The sequence below is a fragment of the Pteropus medius genome, unplaced genomic scaffold (genome assembly GCF_902729225.1).
Source record: "Pteropus medius unplaced genomic scaffold, Ma_sr-lr_union100, whole genome shotgun sequence".
NCBI lineage: Eukaryota > Metazoa > Chordata > Mammalia > Chiroptera > Pteropodidae > Pteropus > Pteropus medius.
Window position 1 is genome coordinate 43,770,335 of NW_024344378.1, and position 27,476 is coordinate 43,797,810.

The 27,476-nt window shown below is 45.6% G+C and overlaps 1 protein-coding gene and 1 long non-coding RNA gene across 3 annotated transcripts in view; both read left to right on the plus strand.

The window, feature by feature from the left end:
- The window catches only part of HK1 (hexokinase 1), a 66,842-nt gene that overhangs the window by 10,644 nt on the left and 28,722 nt on the right, over positions 1-27,476 (plus strand). For both annotated transcript variants that reach the window (XM_039871987.1, XM_039871988.1), the window contains exon 2: positions 17,055-17,217. In XM_039871987.1, the coding sequence (XP_039727921.1) occupies positions 17,076-17,217 (142 nt within the window). In that variant the 5' untranslated portion in view covers positions 17,055-17,075. The remainder of the gene's footprint in view (positions 1-17,054; positions 17,218-27,476) is intronic.
- LOC120609472 (uncharacterized) lies at positions 176-5,403 on the plus strand. The gene is made up of 2 exons (XR_005654782.1): positions 176-4,885; positions 5,188-5,403. It is a non-coding gene; the product is annotated as an uncharacterized LOC120609472 (long non-coding RNA).

Consider the following 27,476-nt stretch of genomic DNA (forward strand, 5'->3'; position numbering starts at 1 on the left):
TCCCGCGCCACCGCCCCGCGCTCTGGCCGCGGCATTGCATTCCGGCATCCGCTCGCCGCCGCCGCCGCCGCCTCCATCCTCCTCCGCCCGGCCTTCCCCAGGCCAGCATTAGTTGGACCGCAGGGCGTTGGGGAAAGGCTTCGCCCTTTAATTCTCCCCGGATTATTTCTGTGTGTGTGTGTCCGTCCAGGGGAGGGGGAAACCCCTGAGACTGGGCTGCTTGCTGCAGTGTCCTTGAAACGGGCTGTGGATGTCAGATGGGCCCCCGGGCCATGGGGGGAGGTGGCCGTGTGGGGACCGGGGGGCCGGACCGCAGGGCCTGTTCCGAATGGTCTGAGTGCCGTGGGCGGAGGAATGATCACTGAGATGCTGGGGAGGTGAGCGCGCAGCAGGCGAGGGTGCTGGCTGGAGGCCAGGCATCCCATATTTGGAGTTCCTGGCGGAGGGCGTCAGGTGCCTGGGGGAAGCTGTCACCCTGGCTGTCCCAGCTTTTGCGGCTGCTCCTTAATCCGACGACGGGTGACCGGCCCAACTTCCCGGAACGGGGAGGGGCGCGGAGGCCACCGGAAACTTTGCTCATAGGCCTCAGGACTGGAGCAGCATGTCTAAATGGAATTTTTTATTCCTCTGCGTGACCGCTCTCTTAAAGCCGTAATTTCCAGCCAGCCCAGGGAGCTCAAATAAGAGACTGGTCTTTTGAGTTGAATGGAGGCTTTGACATGTATGCTAAGGCATGTTTGTACTTGCGGCATGCATGCATCTCCCTACCCGGATGTGTTGCTGCCTTTGACATCTGTCTAACATAAAATACTGTCTGCTGGCAGGTCTTAAAGGTGTGTTTCTCTTGAATGCCAGCTTCGCAACCATGCTTTTAAGAAACAGCCTAAGCTGTAGTAGGGAAAAGACTATTTTATCAATGCCAGGCCTGGCACAGCCTCCTGACCCACCCACACTCTAAAGGGGTGACATTATTACTGAGGAAAGCTGAGATGGACTAGATGGACTAACTCACTTTGGAGTTCAAACAGGGGGCTGCTACCTGCAGGTGAGAGAAGGGGGTAACAGGCTTGGATTTTCTGTCCTGCAAACTACAAGATGTTCAGTTCCCTGCCTATACACGACTAAGACAACTCCTTTCTCTGGCACAATAGAAAACAGGCCTGATGAGGGTGACCTCATCAAGGTCACCTGGTGAGTTTGAGGCCAAGCCTGGATGTTACCCAGGTCTCCGCCTCTCTCCACTGGGAACTTGACCAGCCTCCTCTCGGAAGTCTGCTGAGGAGAAGGTGCCGAGGCAGAGGCCCCGAGGATGCTGCTTGGATCCTGGATCTTGCTCTGAGTGAGGACTGGAGCTGGGTATTTAGGAGATAGACCTGGGAATCTGCTATGGTTCCTCATGGCTATAAGTGACAGTGACTCTGGAGTAATCAAACTATGGTACTCATGGAGGCTCTGGAGCTTCCTCCTAGCCAGTGAGCTCAGGGAGCTGTGTATGCCAACATGTGCATTTCATGAGTTTTCTTCAGTGGTGTTGTGTATCACTGATGTTCTTCCCATTTAACAGTGGAAATTTAAGGCCTTGATTGAGTTCACTGCCCTTTCCCTGCATGTGGTACCCTCTGTAGCTCAAGAGAGCAAACCACCGGAGTGGGTAGACCTTGTAAGCTGACAGCATCTTCACTTACCGCCACCTGTGTGGCTTCCAGAGCTGAGTTTGGGTAGAGGTTCAGACTACACTCAGTGGGACCTGTTTTATCAGGCATGCAGTGTCCAGTGTGGCTCCAGAACTCTCCACTCCCCATGGTGGCCTGACTCTCATTCTATCCACCAAGCTCCTGTAGGCATCTGAATGTGAGACTTCTGAATCAATTGATTCTCAAATCCCTTCCTCCTCTGCGACCGGGATTCTGATATTCCTTCTCCGCCCTCATCTGGCCTCGAACCAGGCTGGAGTAGGATCTTGAGGCCAAAGCTTTCACCAGATAACATTGGTCAAGGAGATTCTTAAAAATAAGATGGCTTCCTTATACAAAGGACTTCTTATGTTGTTTTCTATAGGAAGGTGGAGGTGTAGATTCTTGCCAGGGCATCAATCACCTTGGCCTGCATGATGGGCTGTGTGGCATTGCCGTCTGTGGGTTAGTCCCCAGGAAGCTTCCTGGGCTTCCTGAGCACATAGCAGGCACTTGTTCAATGGCTTAGTCAGCTTTCCCCACCGCTACCTGTGCAGATGCTCGGAGACTGCATCTGCTCTCTTGGGACTCAGACTTATTAGAGACCGGCACTTTCTACCTACCACTTATCATGGGAAAGGTTGGCTGGAGGTGCAGGACTCCAAACCCTGATCTTCCTGTGGGAGCTGTGCCTTACCTAAGACATGATGGCACCCAGTGAGGACAGCCCTCCGAAAAAACCTGTCAGTGTAGGCAGCCATTATGATGATTCAGCCCTTCAGCCCTAGGCAGCCTCTGGGGCTCCAGAGACAGCCCTGGTGTCTCCTACTAACCTTCATCCATCTTATTCCCCACTGGCCTGGGGGTAGAAGGAGGGAAGATGGAGATGATGTCAGGGAACGTTTTCAGGGATTGCTTAGGATACAAAAGTGATCATGAAAAGGGTATCATTTTGCTCCCCATTGCCTGTGAGATATGTCAGTAATTCAACTTTATAAATATATTCTGGGTTGAAACAGGCCAAATATCTGGCTTCCCAGTGTGGAGCTCCATTTTCCAGACTGTGTCTGCGTAACATTGATTAATGGGGTCCTGTGAAAAGGGTGTTCTGGCATTAGACTGAACTAAGCACAAAACATAGTTTCCTTTCACTCTTCTGATGGTTATAGGAGGAAAAAGAGGCACATGTTTGCTTGTGAAAGATTCCATTCATCAGAATCCCAGACACAATTCTGCAGCTAGAGACTGGGTCCTTCGACCTCCAAGTAACTTTTAACATGCCTCTCTTCTCGACAGCTTCTTCCACTCAGTTTAGCCATTAGGAGCCTGCAGGAGGGTGAAGCATTGCATAGTCTTCTGTTTATTTAGGAAAGGAAGATGAGGTCAGCGAGGTCAGGACTTGGCCTCTAAAGAAAGAATAAACTTTCTTTTCTCCAGCCTTGTAAGATGGTGTGCAAACGCCGGTGGATTTTCTCTGGGTGGGATCCCCGGCCCTAAGTAATCCTAATCCGCAGTTGCAGATGTGAGTGGTCTCAAAGGCCAGAACCCAGGAGTCTTCAGTGTGCTTGACCAAGGAGGGCAGGGGAGAGTATGCTTAGTAGTTAAAGGGCTACCCAAGGTCTATTTCCTCAGAGAAAGATGAGCATTAGAAATTTCTAATTTTGAAAAATGTTTCATCTACCTTTTGATCTGATGTTATACAAACGTCCATGAGAGTCTCACTTCTCACTGAAACTCATTTCATAATCCCTGCCCCCTCTACCTTGGATAGGAGTTCCTAGGAGTTCTCCCCCAAGAGAGGCCCCAACACTTCATTTGGTTTGATAATTTGGGACTGTCGTGAGGGAAAAAACTGGGAAAGTGGGTGGGTGTGAGGGACTTTCACATCTGGCCATGCTGTGCTGTCCTCCCACACTCCTGCTGGTTTCTGGAGAAGACATGGGCAGCTTTCTCCTAAAAAGACTGATTTGGCGTAACTAGTACTGTCTCCATGTGTGTCCGCAGTCAGGGATTCCTGCCTTATAGAAGCAGGCACTCCAGTCAGCTCTGAGCATGCCTGAGGAGGCCCCGGGGGAGATACGGGATAAAGAGGCAGCCATACACCTCCACATCCAGGAAGCAGTCGTGGCTGGACTGCTGGCACCTGCTTATTGATTTGAGAGACTTTACAATCAAATTCAATCATGAGAACTTAATGGTTTCTTCAGAAAATGTTTGAGTTCTTTATTATATGCGGAGTACTGTGCTAGGTTGGGGGAACAACTGAAAACCTGGTAGAAATAGTCCCTGTTCTCATGAAGCGTAATAATTATTTTCTGTCTTATGATAAGTGCAAAGCATAGAATGCCATGAGAGCAGATAGGGGCCAATGGTCAGATCCTGGGTGGGAAATCCTAGTTTAGGAATTGCTTAGAGCCAGGCTCTGGATGTACAAAAGAGTGTATTATACTTAGAAACTTTGTGAGGGAGAGTCAAATAAATAGTTACCAAAATGTAGTTTTGTTTTCTCTCTTTTTAATGGTTTAATATCTCTGAGCATTTTGACACACTTTATGGGTGTCATCAGATATCAATTATGTATATGCATGTGTGTGTCTATATAAATATCTAACACTATACACAAATGTACGTGTGTGTATGTGTGTGTGGCGTGCTTTCATTTAATCTTTCAAAAACCTCAGTGAGGTTGTCAGGATGGGAAGTATTATCCCTGTGTGTCCCAGGGCAGCTCCCTCCCCTTTGCAGCTCCTCCCCTGGTCATCCTGCTGCCCGCCTTCTGTGCTGCAGTCAGAAAGCAGAGATTTTATTCCCCATTTAGAAACAGGGATTGGAGTTCCAGAGGAGATAAGTGGCTTTTTCAAGTCTTAAGAAAATCCGGAATGGGATCCAGAGAGCTGTCCTTGGTCCCTCTGCTGCTTTCCTCTAGAAGAAAAACTGGTCTTTGTTCATTTTAATGATTTACTTTGGAATATGTATATTTTAATTCCCCCCACCCCCACAAATCAATACATATGAGTTAATTTTCTATTTTGAGATAGTTGAGGTGCATACAAATATTGAAGTTAACATAACAAACATCTGGGTATCCATTCCTCATTTGAGAAATAACAGGCACAATTACAATTACATTACAGGCACACCCGAAACCTCTTCTGTGCCGTCTTCAGTCCCATTTCTTTCTCCGTCCAGGGGTGACCTCTGTCCTGAATTTGGTGATTATCATTTCCATGCATGGTTTTATACTTTTATTACATATCGTGTTACTTTATCTGATTTTAACCTTTTGTAAATGGTGCTTTACTCTGTGTATCCTTCTGCAGCTTGCTTTTGTTAGCTCAACATTCTATATTTGGGATTTTTCCATGTCAATCCATATAGTTCTATTTTATCAATTTAAGCTGCTGTATGCTCTTATATTGTGCGAATATACCATAGTTAGTTTGTCTATTCTTTTGATGGGCATTTGGGTTTCTAATTTTTCAAATTATGAACAAATTATGCACATCTCTTCCAGTACATATGCAAGTTTCTCTAGGCTCTAGGCTGTGTACCTAGGGCTGGAATCACTGGATGAAGGAACGTGCGCATCTTCCTATTTTCAAGGTTTTGCCAAGTTGCCGTCCTCTGCGGTCATGCCAGTTCACACTGCCATCGGAACTTTGTATCGGTTCCTGTTCCACGCCAACCCTTGGTACAGTCAAACCTTTTAAAAGTTTTGATAATTTTTAAAGAGTTTGTTTCTTCTCAGTTATTTCCATTTCCATTCACATACAGCATTCGGGCTTAGTTTAAAATTAGCTATCTACCTTATCAAGCAGAGCCCTTGTTGCAAAGTATTACTGAATGAAGTTGACAGCTCTCATTGTGAGCAGAGCCAGCCCCATTGACTGCTGCTGCTGAAATGTTTGCACAGTACTGAGGAGAGGGAGTAGATGCAGAGAAAGGTTTATGAGGACTTTCTGTGGCCCCTTTTGCTTTGCTGTGAATCCGTTAAACTTTATGGGAACTAAAACACACATGTGTGCTTTTGCTCACACACCCTCTCTCTTCCTGGGTGGATCTAACCTGGGCAGGACTAGCTTATCAGTCCCCTAAGCGTGTCCAGCTCTGTTAGAGAAAACTCAAGCCAGCAGCCTCTCAGGCTGTCTTCCGTAAAAGGAGAGGATGGCTGTGCCCCTGCAGCACGGAAAACTGAAATGTGAAGTCTGCAGCTCAGCCCTTTGCAAACAGAAGCCAAGGGAGAGGTCCATTTCTGCATGAGGCAGAAAATGTCGGATCTTGTTTATCTGATCCTAAGCTTGATTACAGACTCTCAGACACTGAGACCTGGAGGGTAGGGCACACTGAATGCCTACTAGGGGCCTGTCTATTTTTTATCATAGATCTTATTTAATCATAAGTAGTAATAACACTAATCGAGGCCAACATCAGTGCCTGTCACATTTACTGCCAGGTACTATGCTGAAAGGCATCACATCCCCACAGTACCCCTGTGAAGCTCTGCTTTTATTTTTTATTGAGATTATAATTCACATAGTGTAAAATTCACCATTTTAAAGTACACAATTCAGTGGTTTCTAGTGCATTCACAAGATTGGCAACCACTGCCGCCATCTGTTTCTAGAACATTTTCATCACCTCCAAAAGAAACCCCATACCCATTAAATAGTCACTCTCCACTCCTCCCATCCAGCCCCGTGGCATCTGCTAATATACTTTTTTTTAAAAAAAATGGATTTGTCTCTTCTGGACATGTCATATAAATGGAATCATACAATATGTGCCCTTTGTATCTTGTTCCTTTCACTTAGCATATTTTTAAGGTTCATTCATTCTGTCACATGTATCATTACTTCATTCATTTTTATTGTTGAATGATATTCAGTTGTATCAATATACCATATTTTGCTTATGCATTTGTCAGTTGATGGACATTTGTGGTGTTTTCAGTTTGCGGAGGTTATGAATATGCTGCTGTGAATATTTGTGTACACGTTTTTCCTGTGTGAACATATGCTTTCTCTTGGGTATATGCGTGGGAGTGGAATTACTGAGAGAGCCCCTGTTTTTATTCACCTGGAGGAAAGCATCATCTCCATTTAGAAATGAGGAAACCGAGTCCCCCAAGTGTTGAAGTGACTTGTCGATGACCACATAGCTCATGAGTGATAGGAACAGGAACACTACCAGGTCCCCTGACTCAGAACCCCCATTCTCTTGTATTGCTGTTTAGGGAAATAGATCTAAGGAGGGAAAGAGCTAGGGGAGAAGCAGAGCTGGGTTCAGCACCCTCCAGGTCCCCCAACTCCCACCTCCCCTTCCTCACCACCCTCCCCAACACCAGCACACTGGTTTGTGGTCACCATCTCTCCACCTCTCCACGACCCAGCTGCTCAAGTGTTGACCAACTCCCTCCACTTGGGAAGGAAATTGGCCCAATAAAGTCATTTACAGCAAAATGTTAGGAGTTTTTCCTGGTTTTCTTATTTCTCCCTGTACCCTTTCCATTTGTCCACCTCCCCCATCCTTGTTTGCATTTAAAAGAGGACCCCTAGGAAGGGCACTGCTTAACCTTCAAGAACACCCCCTAAAGCTCCCTATAATGCCCACTCCTAGAGATGGTTCAGCAATTTTTTCCCCAGCCTCTGCCCGGCCATACTGTAAGCAGCTGATTTCCTTGATTGACACAGGGGTTTTACCTTTAGCCATTATTCAATCTGACTCATTTCTCTGATGTCCTGTGCCTTCTGAAACCCTCTCTGGGTGGGTGGGGTGAGTGAAATAGGAGACCCAGGCCACCATTATAATAGGCACCACCTCACCTGTGCCAAGTTCTATTCTATTTACAAAATATGCACATGCTTGATTTTGTTGAGTCCTTCCAGCAAGCTTAGATATAGGTATTTCTATCTGCATCTTACATGCTGGATAGGCTAGACTCAGGAAGTGGAATTGATGGGATCTTGGGGACAGAAGCAGTAGGGCTGGGATGGGGACACAGGTCTGTCTGACACTAGTGGGTAGCTCTCACCATGCACGCAGAACCTGGATTGTTATCTCAGGCGTGACTTCCAAAGCAGTGCATTGCAGTGGTCTCCCAGCAGAAACCATCACTAAAGGCTCCCGTAATGGTCCTGTGCAGAAGAGTAGCCATCAGCTATGTCCGATTTAAAATGTGCTGTTAAATGTAAAATGTATACAGGATTTCGAAGACTTTGTATGACAAAAAGATATATAAAATAGGTCATTAATAATTTTTAAGATATTGATTACATGTGGGAATATTTTGGACATATTGGGTTAAATAAAATGTTATTAAAATTAGTTTCACCTGTTTTTTAGAACTGTGGATACTAGAAAATTTTAAATTATACATGTAGCTTGCATTATATCCCTGTTGGACAGCACCCTGCTACACAGTGGATTCTGTGGCTCAGAAGTTTGGACAGAGGCACTGCATTTAAAGCAGTGGGTTCCTGTGGTTCTTGGGCCTCGATTTCCTCATCTGTAAGATCAGAAAGCTGGAATCTATTTCTAAAGGATCCTTCCAACTTGAGCAGTATTGTCCCATGGCCATCAAGCTCCCTGTGCCTCAGTTTTCTTATCTGTCAGGTGGGGTAAATGAGTCCTGCTCTATCTGCTCATTTATCAAATTAGAGAATGGATGTGGAAACACTTGGAACGTGTACAGAACTGTACAAATGTCAGATGTTATCATGGTCGTTCACTCATGACATACCTATAGGCACCCTGAGAGGCACAGTGGGAGAGTGCAGCTTTCTGGATAACAGAGGGTAGGTGGCCAGAGGCCCGAGCAGGGCAATGATGCTGGGTACCATTCTGCCTTTGCCACCACAGGTTTCTGAAAAGCCAGTGTTTTCAGGAATCCAGTGCCATGGAGCTCCTGCGCCGCTGTGGGTGGGGGCGAGAGGGCAGTTCTCATTGTTGCTGTTTACTGATGGAAAAACACAGAGATGGAGGTGACTTTCTCAAGGTTAGAAAGGGAGTCAGTGTAGCCAGAGAGGCCTGAGGTCTTTTGATTTCTAGCCAGTTTTGCTCCCACCCTGCAGTATTTGCCATTCATGGCATTAGGGTCTGGCTGTCTCATAGTGAAAGCAAAACTGTCTGCACTTCGGATCCTCCCTTCCCTCTTGTCTGGAGGTACCTGGGACGTTGGGAACTGTGAGTCTGGAGGCTGGCCTAGGCCCAAGCCACGGAGGCCCAGAATGAAGCCTGTTGTTCTTGCCCAGCCACATTCCAGGGCTGTCTGTTCCCCTTGAAGGACTAGATGCCTCCTTTAGTTTAAGCTAGTTCAGTATGACAGCTTTGTTGTCATCCTGGGCAACAGCTTGGTTTCTCTCACCAGCCAGGAAGCACCTATTAGTGGGAGCCAAGGTCACCAGAAGGACCTTGGGTATGACCTCAAGGCCTCCTGCTGTCCTCCTGGCTAGAGGAGCCTGGGATGAGGGGAGGAGCACTGAGTTTGCAGCGTTTAGCTGGAGCCGCCCTGGTTGCTCCGTGCTCATGGCCTTTTGCTTGACTGCGCTGCCCCAAGTTCCTCCTGTGGGAAATGGGGTGGATAACGCCCACCGTGCAAGTGTGCAGATTGGTCAGGGCAGGTCGAAGTGCCTAGCATGGGTCCTGGCCATGCTCGCTTTTGTATCTCGGTTCCTGGAACCTCAGCTTCTGCATCAGGAATGGGGATCCCATTTTCCTCCCGCTTTGTTAGGAATAAGCAGAAGTGTTGTATGAACAATCTCTGGTGCTTAATAGGTGCTCAGCCCACGCTCAGTGATACAGAACAGCAAGTTCAGAAGCATAAATAAAATGATAGAGGAGGCACTGAGAGCTGTGTCTGAACCTAGAAAAAGACACTGGGGAGTGGGACCCGCCCCTCACAGTCAGTGTTTTAACACGCCAAAGGGACTCTTTTTGCTTTGGTGATGTTCACACACACCTTTCACTCAGGAGTCTCTAAAGTGAAATTTATTTTCCCCAGCACATTTCCTCTGGTGACTTTCAGATATTCAGCAGTCTCAGGGAGGCTTGAATAGCGGAGTGAGAATCCCGATTATCTCTAGGGCTGTGTCCCTCAGGGGCCTGAGCCTCCGATGCAGACGTTATGAGAGGAAGGGCGGGTTAGAGAACCCCAGGAACACTCTGTCCCTTAGGGAGAGGCCCCACACAGGTCACCATGAGGCCAAAGTAAAGGGCTGGTGTTGGAGAAGGGCTGGGCCATTCAGGGAAGAGGAGTCTCTGGCCTTATCTGAGCCCGCAAACCCTTCTGAGACTCCCGGGCTAGGCGTCACCAGAGGCCTTCCCGCCCAGCAGAGCAGCCACCTAGCCCAGCCGAGAAGCCACGCTGCAGACTTTTGGGGGACACAAAGGGCCCAGAGGGCATGGCCCCTGGACCCCTGGTACTCACAGTCTAGCTCAAGGCGCAGACCATGCACATGTTGCTGCAGTGCTCGCAAAAGACTCTCATGCTGGGACGCGTCCACCAGGGCAAATTAATTCCTACATAGTGACACCGACAGCCGAGGGGATGCTGAGGAGGGGAGCAGCCGATGTTGGGCGGGGCGGATCATGGCATGCCCTTCAGAGGAGGTGAGTTTGGAAATGGGCTTGGGAGACAGAAGGAGTGGGGCATGGAGAGGTCATCTGCAGGCCAAGCAAGCAGAGCAGATGGTGGATCTGTGAGGAAAGACCTTTGGGGGCAAAGAACTATCGTGAGGGCCCTGGGCTGTCTGAGGGAAGGCAGGAGCATGCTGGGAGTCGATGGTTCCTGTAGGGAATCCATAAGGTCAAAATGTCTCCCCTTGTGGCTAGGTGCTAAGAAGGGGACAGACACATAAGTTCTCGGCCACTACCCACAGCTGTGAGGTGGGGCTGGGCAGCCTGAGGAGCCACAGACAGGCAGGAAGAGGGGTTAGGATCCTGCCGACGAGGCAGGAGGAGTGGTTGGGCTGGCACACACCACAGCAGAGGGTCTCATTGGGCCTGGACCTTTGGGCTCACTATGGCTTTTGAACTTCCTTCCCAGGGTTGTGTGAAACTGGAAATGAGCAGATCAGACAATTTCTATCTGTGGGAGGTGGACAAGGCCTCCTACAGATCACACTGGAGTGGCATACTTTCTACAAGGCAAGGGAGCCATGCCACTTCTGGAGTGGATGGGGCTATGGCATTAATGCCACCTGAATTTCCACATCTCCCTGCCCCAGGAAGCCCCTGGCATGGATTCTCACTGGGCAGAGCAAGGAAAGTACAGGGGAAGGAACACAGAGCCAGTAATTAGGAAACCGTGTCTGTCCCGGTTCTCTTGCTGACCAGTGAGTCACCTTGGCCAGTTGGAGAACCTCTCTGGCCTCTGGTATTTCCTTGAGGCATTGCAAGTGAAGACACCTGCAGACGGGATAGTTAAAGACCATGTGAAGTGCTGTGTAGAGAGGCTTTTATCTCTCAAAGTCACTGAACACACCTACATGTGGATGGAAAGACTGAGGTGCCTACAGGATGGGAAAGACTGAGGTGCCTACAGGATGGCGAAGCCGGAGTCTAATGCAGGTATCTACATTGCCTCGTTTGCGTCCCATCATTGAACCAGTCAGGGTCCTGTGGATATCTTAAGTATGGTTGTTAGTATGAGTCTTAAAGGCAGTTGCGAGAAGAATTAGGAAGGTGGAGTTAAGGTTTCAGAACAGAAAGTGTTTACGATATGATTCCATTTTTGTCAAAAAAAGAAAACCAAGTTCTGTATGTATGAATGTTTAGGTAGGAAAAACCATCCTAGAACACGAAGCCTTATTAGCAGGGATATCTCTGGGAAGATTGGGGGAAGAGCTTTTTTACCTTTCTGCATTTTTGTGTTGTTCAAGTATCTCTTAATTATATGTATTATTATTGTTATCATAACTTACTGTTTTTTGTTCTTATAAGCTAATGAAAGCTTGCAAATGTTTCAGAGGAATTTCGCCAGAATCTTTCCATTTGCCATGGTTTCAGGTATAGTGATACCTATCTTTAGTTTTCTCTTCTACAAAATGGGTCAATGACATTTGGTAATCAATGCCATTTTCCTAGATATTTAGGTAGAAGGAGTTAGGGAAATGTGATTATGTCAGTTAGATGGCCTTCCTTTTGATAATTTAGATGGGTGGGTGGGAAATGATATTCGATGCATGCTTACTTTGCTTTTGGCGCATTATTAAAGTTCTCCCAATAGCTGTCTGACGTGAAAGTATTATTATCCCCATTTTAAAAGTGATGAAAGCAAGACTCAGAGAGATTACCTAACTTGTCCAAAGTCACACAGCTAATAAATGGCAGATCTTGGATTTGAACCGAGCTCTCTTTATCCATGGCTTGGTATTCTTCCTACCACGCGAGAAGGAATGGAAGTGTGTAAGGAGAAACCCAAAATGAGGGCTTAGAAGATGAATCTACACCCAGCTGCCACTTATAAACCATGTGACCTTGCATGAGTCATGGATCTCAGTTTCTTCTGCTATAAAATGGAGGTAATGATATCTTGCCTGCCTCCTTCACTGGATCGTTGTGCCTGGAGAAAGGGAACTAACATGTTAAGCACCTGCTTTATGCCTGGCACTTGGTATCCATGAGCTCACCTCTTCTCTTTCTATGACATCCGGATGAGCTAATGCATGTGAAAGTCCTTTGTGTAAATGGGAAAACCCTCTGTAAATGTGAGCTATTGTTAAAATAATATCTATCGCCTAGGCCCCGTTCTCTCCTGAATCAGTCTAGGAAAGAGAAGTGAATCCGATGTTGAAATCTGCCCTGCCTTTACTCAAGAGCCCTTCTTAACTCTTCACTGCCTGCTCCCCAATTTCCTTTGCAAATAAAGTGTCTTGCTTGGAAAGTTCATTTTAAAGGTCTGCACCCAGCACCTTCAGTCACCTGTTGCTCTGCTTCATTCTTGATCCTCACAGGAGAGAATGAGAGATGGAATGAAAAATTTCCATGGTTGCGCTCCTTTCCACAGGGGGGTCAAAATGCCTGGGTCACCAGTGGTGATGCCTCCTGCCGTGACTGGCCTGTTCACTTGGGCATGTCTGATCTTGAATTGTTTTTTTGTGTGTGTGCTGTTGGGAGATGGAGGGGGATTGGGATTGGGCACAGAAATGTTTGAATTTAACCGAGTGCGGTGCCACTGGATTTGTCCATTAGCTGAACGGCTCTGGGCCAGGGGACTTGGAGAGGCTGTGTTCTCTCTTCTGCTGTCTCCTGAGCTGCCTGCGCTGCATTCTAGCCTCTGGAGCTGCCGAAAGCTTCCAGACCCTCAGGACAAGTACTTACACAGTATTTGAGCAAGAGTACCCGCCCTGCGCAGCCAATCTGGCTCCTGCTCTTGTGAGAAGGGCTCTTCCCTTCAGATGAAAGATGTCCTGGAGGCTGGAGCAGGGTCCTCGTCAGTCTCGGCCAACCATCTGCAGGACCCTGCTCGGCTTATGGTGTCTGGGGTTCTGGAACATTTCCATTCCCTTCCCAGCCCGACCAGAGTCTTGATCGCTTGTATCAGACACCGCGTGCGAGAGTGAGGACTCAGGGGCTCTGGGGGTTCATATCATGACTCCTGGGAGCCTTTGTTGTATGATGGACATTCCAAAGCTGAAGCTTGCAGCTTGAAGCTGCCAGAAGAGGTGCTATGCTGTGTCCTCCTGTCACCAAAATGTAGGACTGGGGGTTGGAGGCACAGGAGGGCCAGTAGGCAGCAGTAGTTTGGTGGGAACATCTTAAGATAAGAGGAAGGATTGTGGAAGTGTGAGTGCGAGAGAGAAGGGGAAGAGGAAAAGACCTGGAGATGCAGTGGCCAGGAGACAGAAATAGAAAAGTTGAAAGGGCCAGAGACTTTGCCAGACTTCCAAAAACCAGAAGTTGGCCTTTTCCAGGTCTGCATCCTCTCCCATCTCATCCCTCCTGGGCTTCTGGCCCCACCTTCTAGAAAAATTGCAGCTCTCTTCCTGGGTTTCTCGCAGAGTGCAGCCACGCTGAGATCTGGAGCAAACGGGCAGGAGTGGTTTGGTCTTCTCAGCTTATCCTTATTCTTAAGAGATCCAGGAGGCCTCAGGCTCAGTGCTAGCTCTGATCCAACTTATACCCTCTTTTAGGCCCTGGTTTCCACATCTCTTTGGAGAGGGGTTGTACCTCATGATGGTTCATGAACTTGAATCAGAGGAAGAATGTCCTCCTTCCATAGGTGCTTGGGGGCCAGGTTCTTCTTTATCCTCTGCTTTCTCATTTGAGCTTCTAGGCTCTGTTTGGGTTTGGCTTGGCTGTCCTAAAACATGAGTTCTCAGAATCAGTGTCCCTGTGTTGAACTGCACCTTGAATTAGGAAACAGAATGGTTGTGGAGCTATGGAGAGCCCTGCCTTTTCTAGAAGCGTCTCCTTGACCATCTGGAAAACCTCAGCAGCTTTACTTGGGCCTGCCCTCCACAGTGTGGGGGGACTGACCTTCCTTCAGAGATGGGGACAATTGAAGGGAGAGTGTTAGATATGCAAGTATGAGACCTGACTCCCAGCTATGTGTTTTGAACTGATCATTTAGCTTCTCAGAGCCTCAGTTTCTTTATCTGTGAAATGGGGATTAAAAATGTCTCCTTGAACAGGGTCTTTTTGAAGGTAAATGACCTACTAGATGTGAAAACACTTGTAAACCACAATATAATGATGAAGTATTATTCTAGCATCCAGTATTAATTGCATTCCTCTTTTGTGCCGGGCAACTGGGTAAATTCCAAAGGTCTCTTCGACATGTTTCCTTTCCCTGGGGATCTGACACATTAACAGAGGAGATGGAAATGTCAACAAACAGATGAACACAATGTAGCATGAAGAGTGTGGCAGTCAAAGCATGCCCAAAATGCTAGAGTAGCAGTGTGACTATTGTTGCAAGGTCTTGCTCCTGCTCACCCATTCTCAACCCAGCACACAGCCTGATCTTTCTGAAAGATCTTATTGCTGAATACTCATTAGAGCCATCCCAAGGCTCTCCGTGCTTTGGAGTCAGGTCTGACTTTGTTTACGTGGCTTATAAGGCCCTGCACGATTTAAAGCTTGATGGTCTTTCCGGTTGTCTCACTTCTTACACTGTGTGCTTGTTCCATGTGGAATTTATGTTTCTGTTTGTTGCACAGACAGCCCTCCCTTGCCTTGGCCTTCACACATGCTCTTGTTTGTGCCTGGATGCACTCTGACATCACCTCTCGAGGATGCCTTCTCTGGCCCCCATGTGCTCCTGTGGCCTTTCATGCATACTTGTATCTGTCTGCCTCACCTTCACCAGACTATGGGTGCCATGTCAGCAGGGACTGCTGATCTGGTGCTGCCAGCCTTGGGGGTAGAGCAGACCATGTGTCTTCGTATGGCTGTGGTTCTGGCAAGTTCTTTCTCAGCTCTCCTTGGTCTCTGATTGCCCTTTTTTGCATTGTTTTGTCATGAAGGGGAAAGGAAAAGGTGATTATGGTAGGAGAAATTGGCAGCGAGGGCAGGAGTGTCTGTGGCCACAGAGGACACTGAAGGACTTTGGCTAGTCTGGGAGGCAGGAGCAGGCAGGGCATAGGGGAGCATGAGGCATGGAGACCAAAGAAAGAAGGCCGCCCAGGACCAAAATATGTAGAAGTCCCTAGGACTGAGGACTCTGTGTCCTTGAGTCAGTACATTTCCAGCCACTCTGAAAAGTGAGCATGAGATTCTGTTCTCAGAAGTAAATCAGCATCAAGGTCTTTTCAGCCTCATTGGGTCATATCCACCAGAACCCTTTCATATGCGAGGCTGATGCGAGGCACTGGGAGGGTGAGGTGAATGGAACAGACAGTGTTGAGGTGACAGGTGCAGAAAGCTGTGATCCAGGCTAGACTGTACAGAGACATCAGTGCTAAGGGAGGGTCCAGCCTGAGGGACTCAGATATCTGCAGGAGGAGGTGACATTTGATTTGAACGTGGAAGAATAGGTGAGATTTGCATAATTGGGAAGCGAAGGAAGGGCATTTCAGTAGGAAAGCCCAGCGCCTACCAGCAATGGTAGAAGTGGTTTGGTCAGAGTTCAGAGAGCATGGAGCTACACCTGCAGAGCATAGGTGCCTTGGACATGGGGAGTCACTGCAAAGCTTTGAGCAGGGAAGTGAATTGACCAGGGATGCAGTTTAAGAAGGCAAATGTGGCAGTGGTGTAGAGGATGAGCTGGAAAGGAGATGGATCGAAGACTGAAAACCATTACAGTGAATGAATAAGTAATCAGGAATCAGTAATCCACACACGTGGTGATCAGGGCTTTCTAAGCCGAGTAGTAGCAAAAAGAATGGAGACAAAACGACTTCTGGTGAACTCCACAAGGACAGGCGCCATGAGGACACGTATCTAGCCCAAAGCCAGGCGCACGGTATGTGCCCAATAAATACTTTTTAAGAGAATAAATTGGAAGTTACTATGAAGGGAGAACAACCAATGACAAACAACCCAGGAGACCTGAGGTTAGGAGCCTGGGGACCTTGAGGAGAAGAGGGAACCCAGGAAGAGGAGCAGGGTTGGGTCAGTATGTTGGATGACTTGAAAGCGTGGTCACGTCAGCCTGGTCCACGGGCACGGGAGCCTGGGAGGATGTCTCCACACCTTCTGGGGAAGGTGGGGTTGAGGTTTCTCTGCTCCGGGCCTGCCGCAGCATGTTCTGAAAGGTTCTAGACCTTTGGCCATCATTTCTACCTACCTAGAAATCATGCCCAAGTAAACCCTCCATCACCACTGTCTCATGTTAGTAATAATAGCTGATGTTATTGCACGGTTTCTGTGTTCTTAGTCCTTATCTGTCTCATTTGATCTTACAACATTCTGTGAGTTAGGTCCTATTTATCATCTCAGTTTTTCAGTTGAGGAAACTGAAATTTACACACCTGATAAGTGACAGGGCTGAGATTTGCACCCCAGGTGGCTGGCCCTTGAGCTTTTATTCTTAACCTCTGTGGCACTGCCATCCATGTGAAAATGAGCCAGTTACTTCTCATAGAGGGAAGGAGTCATGTGGAGGCTCAAGGTGCCTCTAGCATGTACTTGGGGATCGAAGTGTGACTTCTATGTAACATTTGAGGATTGAAAGAGACCTTGGAGAGATTTAGTTCATTTTACAGGGGAGGAATTGGGGCTCAGAGCATTTGCAAGTGTGCTCTGAAGATCATGGTTGATGACTTTTGAATGACTTCCCATCATGTGATGTGCCAATGTGGGTGGTCAAGTGCCCATGGGAGCTGGATTGTCTTAGGCAGTTGGGCACCCCACCTGCCCTGTTCTCCCTGAGCCAGACTTGAACTAAAATGATCTTTCTCAGCCTTGACCTCACTCTCCTTCCTTCTCATTTTCCCCCAGATTGACAAGTATCTCTATGCCATGCGGCTCTCCGATGAAACTCTGATAGATATCATGACTCGTTTCAAGAGGGAAATGAAGCACGGTCTTTCCCGGGATTTTAATGCTACAGCCACAGTCAAGATGTTGCCAACGTTTGTAAGGTCCATTCCTGATGGTTCAGGTGAGTCTCTCATCCGGAGACTGACTCCAAGGGCTGAATGCTCTATGAAAACATCCTTCTAACTTTCATTCATTCACTCACTCACTCATCCACTCATTCATTCATTTATCATTTCATCCATCTGTTCTCCTATCTATCCATTCATCCATTCATCATTCATCCATCCTTTATCCATCATCCATCATCCATCCATCCAACATAGGTCTACTGAGCACCTACCATGTGTCAGGCACTAGGGATACCGTGTTCGGACAGGCTGACCTGCCCTCATTGGCCTTACTGTCCAGTTGCTCATGATAGGAAAGGTAGTATTTATGAATCTTACGGATGCTGTGTAAGATCTTATGCGTGCTTACGCCTCCAGAACATGAAAGGCTCCAGAACAAGTGAAGAGTTCGTTTTAGGAGAACCTCTCCATCAGGGCATCAAGGCTTCCTTTTGGATAAGTAGCAATCCTAGTGACCAGGTGGGTCTTGGACTCAGAGGGGAGATTCGAGTCCCATCTGAACAAATTTCACAGATGCTAAATCCTGGTAACCCTCAGTGCAAAGAAACAGCGAGGGGAGGTAGAATTGAAGGGTAAAAATTGTCCTGTCAGTGTGTATCTCTGTGGCTCATGCTTTACAGTGGGGGAGTTGTGGGGCTTAGCCCTGCGCTTGGCAGAGTGGAGGCTGAGAGGGCACAGCCTAGCCTGCTCGATGGAGGCTGTTCTGTCCAGCTGATCTGCAGTTAGCAGCTTGCAGGGGTGGGTGCTATGCCTGCCCCAGCTTGGACAGGAGTCCCACTCTGAGCTGTGTTCTCTGCTATAGGCTGGGGTTCACCTGCTGCATGTTAGAGAGAGAGAGAGAGAGAGAAAGAAGTCAAGTTTCTCTTAGGGTTGTGAGTACATGCCCTGAGAGTATGGCCCTCACATACTCTAGCCGTTTCCTCCCTGCTCTGGAGGCTCCTTTAAAACTGCGATTTGGGGCATCTGGTATGCAGCCTGCAAAACGGATGTTGGGAAAACTACAGATGTTGCAGCTGCTGTGCACGAAAGACAAGTGCACAGCTTATGGGAACAGACTGGCAGCAGTGGGAAAGTCCTGCAGCCAACTTTTAGAAGTCCTGAATGAGATTCAGACGCTAATGAAGGACGGGTGCTCTGTGGCCACCGGTGGGCTTTGCTTCACGCACACACACTGGCATTTGTATCTCTGATGGTTCTCGACAATTTAAAATCTACTCCTCCTCTATTCTTTTGGTATCCTTCAGGTCTTGGTTATCAGCAGTTTCATTTCTTAATAACTATGAAAGAGGTTCTGGCCATCAGAGTGACTGGACTGTGGTGTGCCCTGGGTTTTGTTGTGGCTTTGTAGTTTACTTCTGCTTTTTTCCCAGCCATGGATAGCATTTGAGACTTTGCAGGATTAGTGGGGTTCTCTAGGAGAGGTGTGGCTGTGACTGCTCTGCAGGCTGAGAGAAGAGAAAGAGGAGGCAGGTGGGTGTGGGCAGCCCCCAGGGCTCCTGCTGTGAGAGCTCAGAAGGCTACCTTCTATCTGCCGGGCACCTGATCTCACGTGACCTGCCCAGGACCACTGTCCAAGGAGAAGATGCCTTCCCTTTTCTCCTGACCCTGCCCTCCAGCCAGCTCCCCTTCCCAGGACTAGATGTCAGCACGGGTGGTCTCCCTCACTCTTTCTTAAACCACTTCCAGGTTGAGGATCTCAAAGTGTGATCCATGTATACTAGTAATCTAGCCATTGTCCCCATCAGCTACTCTTTAAAACAAGGCTCAGAAGAACTCAGACTCATTCGGGAAAAACAACTTTCTGCAATCCCTTAGTAGAGATTCTTAATAGATAGCAAGTGCTATAGGCCCTGATAGTCCTGTAGAAGAGAAACCTGCTCAACCTGGCTTACCTGTCTTTTCACCAGACTCATTTATCTTTTCCCCCATATTTCATCTATTTTGAGATACTTTTTTTATTTGAATATCTCTGAAATCAGCAGCGCATTGTACAATAATCATATCTTTGAATTATTATTGGCAGTGCTTTTTCTTTCTAGATATTATATAAAATAATGATGTGTCTCACATTGAGTTGGGCCTTACGTGTGGTGACAGGTGTGGTAACAGGCCATGCTTGGGATCACTATCCTAGGATTTGTGGAATGGGAGCCAGCAGCCTAGGCCCTATGCCTCCGTTTGAGTCCCCACTTCTCCAGAGGACAGGGCCAGATGTTTAGGGAACACTGAGCGGTGTTGAGAACAGGGGGAGGAGGAGGCGAAACAAAACCTTGAAGTACAAGGACCCACCTTCCTGTGCAGAGGCCCTGGTTCTGCTCGCCTGTACTCAGCACCCTTCCTCATTCCCTCCAACTATCCCCCGACCCCACAACTGTTTCTTCCGGCCTATGTTAGTTTCCAAGCCTGCTGTAGCAAGTACCATAAACTGGTGGCTTTAAACAAGAATGTGCTGTGTCAGTTCTGGGAGCTAGAAGTCCAAAATCAAGGTGTGAGTAGGGCCATGCTCTCTCTGAGGCCCTGGGGAGAGTCTTTCCTTGCCTTCTCTGGCTTTAGCTGATGGCTGTCAATTCTTGATGTTTCTTGATTTGCAGTTGCATCACTCCAACCTCAGGCTCTTGTCTTCACATGGTGGTGTTCTCTCCGGATGTCTGTCTTCACATGACATTTTCCTCTTATAAGGGTACCAATCAAATTAGAACTCACACTGATGACCTCATCTTAACTTGATTATGTCTGCAAAGACCCTGTTACCAAATAAGGTCACATTCACAGGGACCAAGGCTTAGGACTTCAGCAAAACACATCCTATAGCCTTTCACCCTGTGGCTGTTGATAATATTCAAGGTAGGATCAGTTCAGGTGCCTTGGGGCCCATACTCCTCTTGGCCCCTGCAGCCCCATACAAACATTGATGCCAAGGCCACAGGTTCCTGACCTCGGTCCAGTCCCCGCCACTTGGTGAGTGGAAGTGCCTCCACCTTCACCTCCTCTGTATTATTTATCAATCAAGAATGTAGTCAGAATGCCAGTCTCCTTCATGGCAAACTGTGGCAGTGTTCCCTTTTTGAAATGTTAATTACCGCTTCAACTGTATAATTAATTAGTCAGTGACAGAATTAGTGGTAATCCCAAACCACCTAGGGATAATTGAACTTACCTTGGTGGAGAGATGCCCCTGCCCCTTAGGTGGTGATGTGACTTCCAAGACAAAGGGAGAAACAAACCTTTCCTTTCCTGTTGACCTTGACCCTGGTGGAGTGGACTCAGAGTTTTAAAACTACTGAATTTTCATAAGTATATTAGCCCATTTTTATTAATTTTTTTTCCCCTTTGGACCTTTTTAATAGACAGTGGTTTTTCTTTAATTGCTTTTCAGTAATCTACATATTAATTTTTTAAACTCTAAAGTGGCTTTTAGCTGCTGCATATCCTTTTTGGAGTAGGAAAGGTATGAATAATAAATAAAAGAAAGAAGATGTTGAAGCCTTTTTACTCTGGTGACTTGGCTGAACAGAAGTCTCTCCTCAGAGCTGCCCAGTCCCCAGGAATAGCTGCCTCTCTGCGTCCAGCTCCCTCAGAAGACCCAGGTCACTCTGTGTCTCATTCGTAAAACCTCCCCTTTTTCTCCTTATTTATCACTAAGAATATTGTAAATACCAATTAGATTGAAAATTTTTGAGGGCAGATTGAGTTGAATATTTTCTTGTTTCTGCCTCATGGTTCCTAGCACACTCTTTACCCAAAGGATAATATTTGGTTTGCGGTGTAGTCACAGTTAATTTTTTGGACCTGAAATATACATAGTACTACTTTCCAGCCAAAGGCAGGAAAATATTTCCTTCCTTTTCCCATAGCATTTGGACTGGTCACTTACCTTTCTCTGCCTCAGTTTCCTTATCTGGGAAGATGGTTGGATTATCTCAAAATTCTATCTTTAAAATTTCCTGAATGTCTAGCGTTTTAGTTGTTTTCGATGAAGGTGTTTGAACTCTCACCAAGTAGCTGGATTGCAGGCAGGAGGGAAGCCTTTGTCTCTCACGTACAGAATTAATTCATTGAGCAGGGCAAAGGTAGGTATTTCAGGAAAGTGGAGTTTGTGTTTGCCCTGTATTCCAGTGTAGGCTTGGACTCGAGAGAGACATCTGTGTTTGTTTTCCATTATTTGCTGGTACTAATGGCTGTCGTTAGAAAGTGGAGAGTGGCCAGAGGCCCTTCAGATGATTTGTTTAATGAGCCTTCTCTAGAAAGGCGTTCTCCTGGCTTCAGTGGAAGTGGGAAATGTGGGAAGAAGTTGCGAGTAGGAGCCACTAGCAGCAGGAAGGAAGGTTGAGGCCAAAGATTTGAAGTGGAAGGTGGAAGGAAGCCCTCTGCTGCAAAAATAGGCTGAATTTGAAATTAAAAGAATAAAATAAAAGCCTAAAACACTGGATTAATCTCTGGCTCTGCTGCTCCTTATCTGTGTGACCCTGGAAAAGTCACGTAACTTCTCTAAGCCTCCATTTCCTCATCTGTAAAGTTAGCGAGATAATCCTTGCCCTACCTGCCGCAGGCTGTCAAGAGGATCCCATGAGCGAGCTTTGGAAGCTGCAGACTACCATAAAAGTTACAGTGGGTCATTGTCCTCTTTTTCACTATTGTAATTCAATAACTGACTTTGTAAGAATTCTTTGGGATTTTGTAAGAATTCCCCCTAACTGATGGGGCCAGTCAGAGGACCCCCACCCATCAGGCTTAAGTGTGTAGGTCTAACCCTGGAGGAAAGATTTAGAGTTTTGTAGAATTCACTGGCACCCCTGTGATATTATACGGGGAGGAGGCAGGAAAAAAGGGAAAGCAAAGGCGGGCTGTCTTACCCCAACCTTGATATCCCACAAAATGTGGATAATCCCATAGACAGCAGCTCTAGTGCCTCTGCAATGGGCTGACTGGACACCACAGCTCTGAATCAGGGAACCGACCTTATGTAAAGGGAGATGATAGACCACCTTTATTATGGAGGCAAGTAGGAATTTGGGGTATTCATGCCCTTAAGAAAGAATGTTGAATTTGAGAGCCTTCTGATTATAGCCGAAAGAACTCTAATTTGTATGTGGCAAAGAGGGAAAATTCTAGCTTCATATAAGTAGGAAATCTAGCTGTAAGTTGGCTTCTATATCCAGAGAATGACCTGTCTCTTATTCTTTCAGTCTTTCTGTTGGCTTCTTTCATAGGCCACTTCTCTCTTATGGTGGCAAAGACAGCCCTGGCACCCCTAGCTGACATCTCAGAGCTGGTGATCCTAGTAATGATCTTGGAGAGGGCAATGATTGGCTGCCTTGGGTCATGTTCTCATCCTGAACCAGTCATGGTGTTCAAGTGGGTGACTCTGGATGCTCCTGGGTCACACATTGGTCCCTTGGTGCTGGAGCAGGGGGTCGGCCCCACCCCCAATCTTAGATATAAAGCTAACCAAGTTTACCAGTTACCTTTTTGGCCTTACCAGAAGTCATTCCTTGGTGTCCTTTGTGTGGCAGAGAATAGGACTGAACAGACCATATATCTGACCCAGGCATTTCTTACTGAGCAGACAGTTACTGATTGTCTGCTGTGTGCAGGACTAAGTACTGGGGGAGGGAGGCAAGCATGTTAAATTGCCCGTACTTTCACATTGTTTATCATCCAACTGAGGAAAATAAGACATATTCTCATAAAAGATAATGAGCATCACAGCATTTGCAAGAATACCAGTGACTAAGAAAAGAGAGGGAGGGGCCCTGACCTTGCCAAAGGTGTGACCATGAGCACATCATTCAGCTGGTTTGGTTGGAGCTTCGTAATCCATAAACTGAGAAAGTGAGTTAATATTTGTCACATGTTTTCTGAGCTACTAATGTGGTTTATAGAAGAGGTGCCAACTGCCATTTCTTTTAGCAATCACAAACACACCCTGGAACCAGGGTCACTGCTCGGGGAAGGATCTGGACTTGACAATGACCCTTTGTAAACTGCCTTCAGGGAAAGGCCCCCCTCAGGTTGTCAATTCCCACTTCCAGATGTGTGAAGTGTTCAGTGTGTTTAGTGTTGTGCTGACATCTCAAGTCACCTTCACTGACCCTAACTGCCTGGGACCCTGTTGACCTGTACTTGTTTTTTAAAAAAAGAAGCAGTGGGGAGCTGGGATGGACAGACCACAGAAGGAGACTGGGATGGGGCAAAGGTCTTTGTGGAGTTGCAGGAGTGTAGGCCAGCCCCACATACCCTAAGGCCAAGTTCATTCTGGATCATAGGCAGCTGAGGTCATTTTCATTTATCCTGCTTGAAAAACTTCAGGCCTGGGTTCTGCAAAGGTGCCCCCTGAAACCTGACCTCTTCCTGCAAGGTGAGCTGGATGCTCACCTATACAGAGCTGTCTTACCTGCTCTGGATAGACATTGACACCAGAAATAAACAGGCGTTCCCTCGCCATCATCTGGAACGTAAGCACAAAAGTCTGCTTTTACTTAGGCCTTGATTCAACTGAAAATGAGACATTGACTAGGCCAGCAACTGAAAAATTTCTTATGCTATTTTTTTAAGTTATAGTGAAAAGCCACTGTAAAACATGAATAAATGTTTATTTAAACATTAAAACAGTAAATTATTTTAAATTATTGAAACAAAATAAAAAGTACCCATAATCTCATCCTGGCACAGTGTTCACTTTTGTGCCTATTATTTCCCTGTGCGTAAGTGGTTTATAGTTGTTTACCAGGCTGAGTTTTCAATATCTTTACTGAAGAACAAAGGAAAGCCAAATGCTCTAAGGAGTCATGGATGTTAAAGACCTTCTAAAAAGCAATGTAGCCATGCTCGATGTGCTGAAGTCTCACTCTGATGCCATCCTTCGAATTCCTGTACCCAAGGAGATAGCTTTATCCAACGGTTATGAATTTGGGCTTTGGATTTCAATACTGGCTCTGCTGTTTACTGGTTGTATGCTCGGCTAAGTTACCTAACCCCTCCCAGCGTTTATTTGCACATCTGTAGAATGGACATCATAATATCTACTTCATAGGGTTGAGAGGGTTAAAAGGAAAATAATGCATATGAAGCACTTAGCAACTGGACTACAGAAAGGTTCAATGAATGTTAGCTGGTCATAAAATAAAAAGTACTTTTGATATTCTAGTGATTCATCCTCCTGAGAGGAGCCATCTCATACAGAATTCAGTTTTTTAAACTAGTAGCAGTGTTTCCCACAATCTGTGAATTTCCCACCAGTCTTTGATACTTGCATCCCAGCATTCTCCCTTGGTCTCTTTCCTTTGGACCATAGAAGTAATTTAAAACCAGTGGCATCATGTGGTATATCCATACAATGGCATATAATTCAGTCATAACAAGGAGGGAGGGGAGGTACTGATCTATGCTACAACATAGATGAACCTTGAAAACATTATCATAGGCTAAAGAAGCCAGACACACTAGACCACACAGTGTATGAGTCTATTGATATGAAATGTCCAGAATAGGGAAATCTATAGAGACAGACAGTAGATTAGTGGTTGTTGCTGGATAATAGCTGTTGGGAGGAAATGGAGAATGACTGCAAGTGGGTATGGGGTTTCTTTTTTTGAGGAGTGATAAAAATTTTCTAAAATTAGATAGTGGCGATGGTTGCACAACTCTCTAACTATACTAAAACCTACCACCAAACTTTACACTTTAAAATAGGTGAATCATATGATAATGTGAATTATTTCTCAATAAAGCTGTTATTAAAAAAAAAAAAGCGAACCAACCAGTGGCATAACTGCTTCATGCTTAATGAACAGCAAAAAGGGGTGCCATTATTGAATGAATGAATGGGCCACCAACTCCTGTGATCAAGCAGCTACCAAGCATTTATTGAGCTGTCCTGGGTGTCAAAGGCAGATGCAAAGATCCCTAAGTTGTGGTCCTTCCCTCAAGGAACTTGAGAGAGGATAAGAACAGTGATGGTCAGTGTAAGACTGCTTTGGTTCGTTTATTCATTTTTTTACTCTCTTGTTAGTTCAAATATCTGCTGAGCTCTTCCTCAATGCCAAATGTGTACAATAAGCTCCAGAAATAGAGCAGTGTGTCAGAGTTACAGCTTGGTGGAATCAAATATGAAGATGTGTCAGCTTTTTAAAAGAGAATGCTTTATTTTTAAAAAAACAACCATTACTTAAAAAAAAATAGAAATGCTCAGGGGACCCAGAAGAGTCAAAAGAATCTTGAAAAAGAAGAACAAAGCTGCAGGACTTTCACTTCCCAGTTTCAAAATTTACTACAAAGCAACCATATGCAATACAGTGTGGTGCTGGGATAAGGGTAGACATATAGATCAATGGATCAGAATTGAGAGAGCCGACTAGCAGAATATGAAGTATATCTTAAAAAAAGAGAATTGAGAGTTCAGAAGTAAATCTACACATTTGTGGTCACTTGATTTTTGACAAGGGTGCCAGACTATTCAATGAGGGAAAGAAATCTTTTCAGGAATTGATGCTGGGATAAATAGATATCCACATGCAAAAGAATAAAGTTGGACACTCTACCTCATATCATATATAAAAATTAACTTAAAATGAATCAAGCACCTAAGTGTAAGAGCTAAAACTCTAAAACTCAGAAGGAAACATAGGTGTGACCTTGAATTTGGCCATGACTTCTTAAATAATGACACCAAAAGCACAAAGAACAAAAGAAAAAATAGATAAATTATACTTTATCAAAATTAAAAACTTTTCTGCTTTGACAAGCACAATTAAGAAAGTGAAAGACAACCCATAGAATGAGAGAAAATATATGCAAGTCATACGTCTGATAGGGCTGGTATCTACAACATAAAGAACTCATACAACTCAATACTAAAAAGACAGATAACCCAATTTTTAAAATGAGCCAGGAATCTGAATAGACGTTTCTCTAAAGATTGTATACATTTAGCCAATAAGCATATGAAAAGGTGCTTATTGTCATTAGCTGTCAGAGAAATACAAATCAAAATAAAAAAGATGGATAATATCAAATGTTGAGGACATGAAGAAATTGGAACCTTCATATATTACTGGTGAGAATGTAAAATACAACTGCTTTGGAAAATAGTGACAATTCCTCAAAAAGTTAAACGTGGCTTACCATTTAACACAAGAATTATACTTCTCATTTTATACCCAAGGGAAATAAAAACAAATGTCCACACAAAAACATGTGCACAAGTATTCATAGCAGCAATAAACATAATAGCCAAAAGGTGGAAGCAACCTAAATGTCTATCAGGAGATGAACAGGTAAATGAAATGAGATATATCCATACAATGTAATATTATTTGACCATAAAAAGGAATGAAATACCTATATATGCTATGATATGATGAACTTTAAAAATATTTGGCTAAGTATAAGAAGCTGGTCATAAAAGGTCACATACTGTATGATTCCATTTATATGAAATGTCCAGAATAGGCAAATCTATGGAGACAGAGTAGATTAATGGTTGCTTAGGGCTGGGGGTGATCGTTAATGGATATAGGATTTCTTTTTGAGGTGATGACAGTGTTCTAAAACTGGTTTGTGATGATAGTTGCATAACTGAATATACTAAAACTCTTTGAATTGTATACTTTAAACAGATGAATTATATGGTATGTGAATTATCTCAATAATGCTATTACCAAAAAATATAAATATAAATATAAACAATATAAATATGCTTCCCTAGGAAAATGAGATGTCCTAAGCAGACTTGTGTTTACTGTTATAGGATTGAGGGCTTCATGGACCACTGAGGCTCAGGATGGGAGGGGTGGCTGTCACCTTAGCACCAGAAGTAAAATTAACATATTTTTAACTGATTTTTTGGGAGCATGTGTGAGGGTAACTAATGAGAAATAGGGAATGTTTGATGGTGGATTGATGGTTTGGAATCCTGCCCATGACCACTGCCCTTGGAGCTGTATGGTGGTCTTAGCAATACAGTCCCATCATCTTTCTCTGTCCTGCTGAGGCCCAGCCCAGTTACTTACTATACACATTGATTCTGAGGGTTGTAACCATATCAGGCCAGTTTACTCTTATGTGACCACAAGGGACTTCCGTTAGAAACATCCTTTGGGTGGAAACAACCCAAATGTCCACTGATGTATGAATGGATAAAATGTGGTATGTACGTACAACTGAATATCATTCAGCCACAAAAAGAGTGAAATATTGACACATGCTACAATATGGATGAACCTTAGAGACTTTATACAAAAGGAAATAAGCA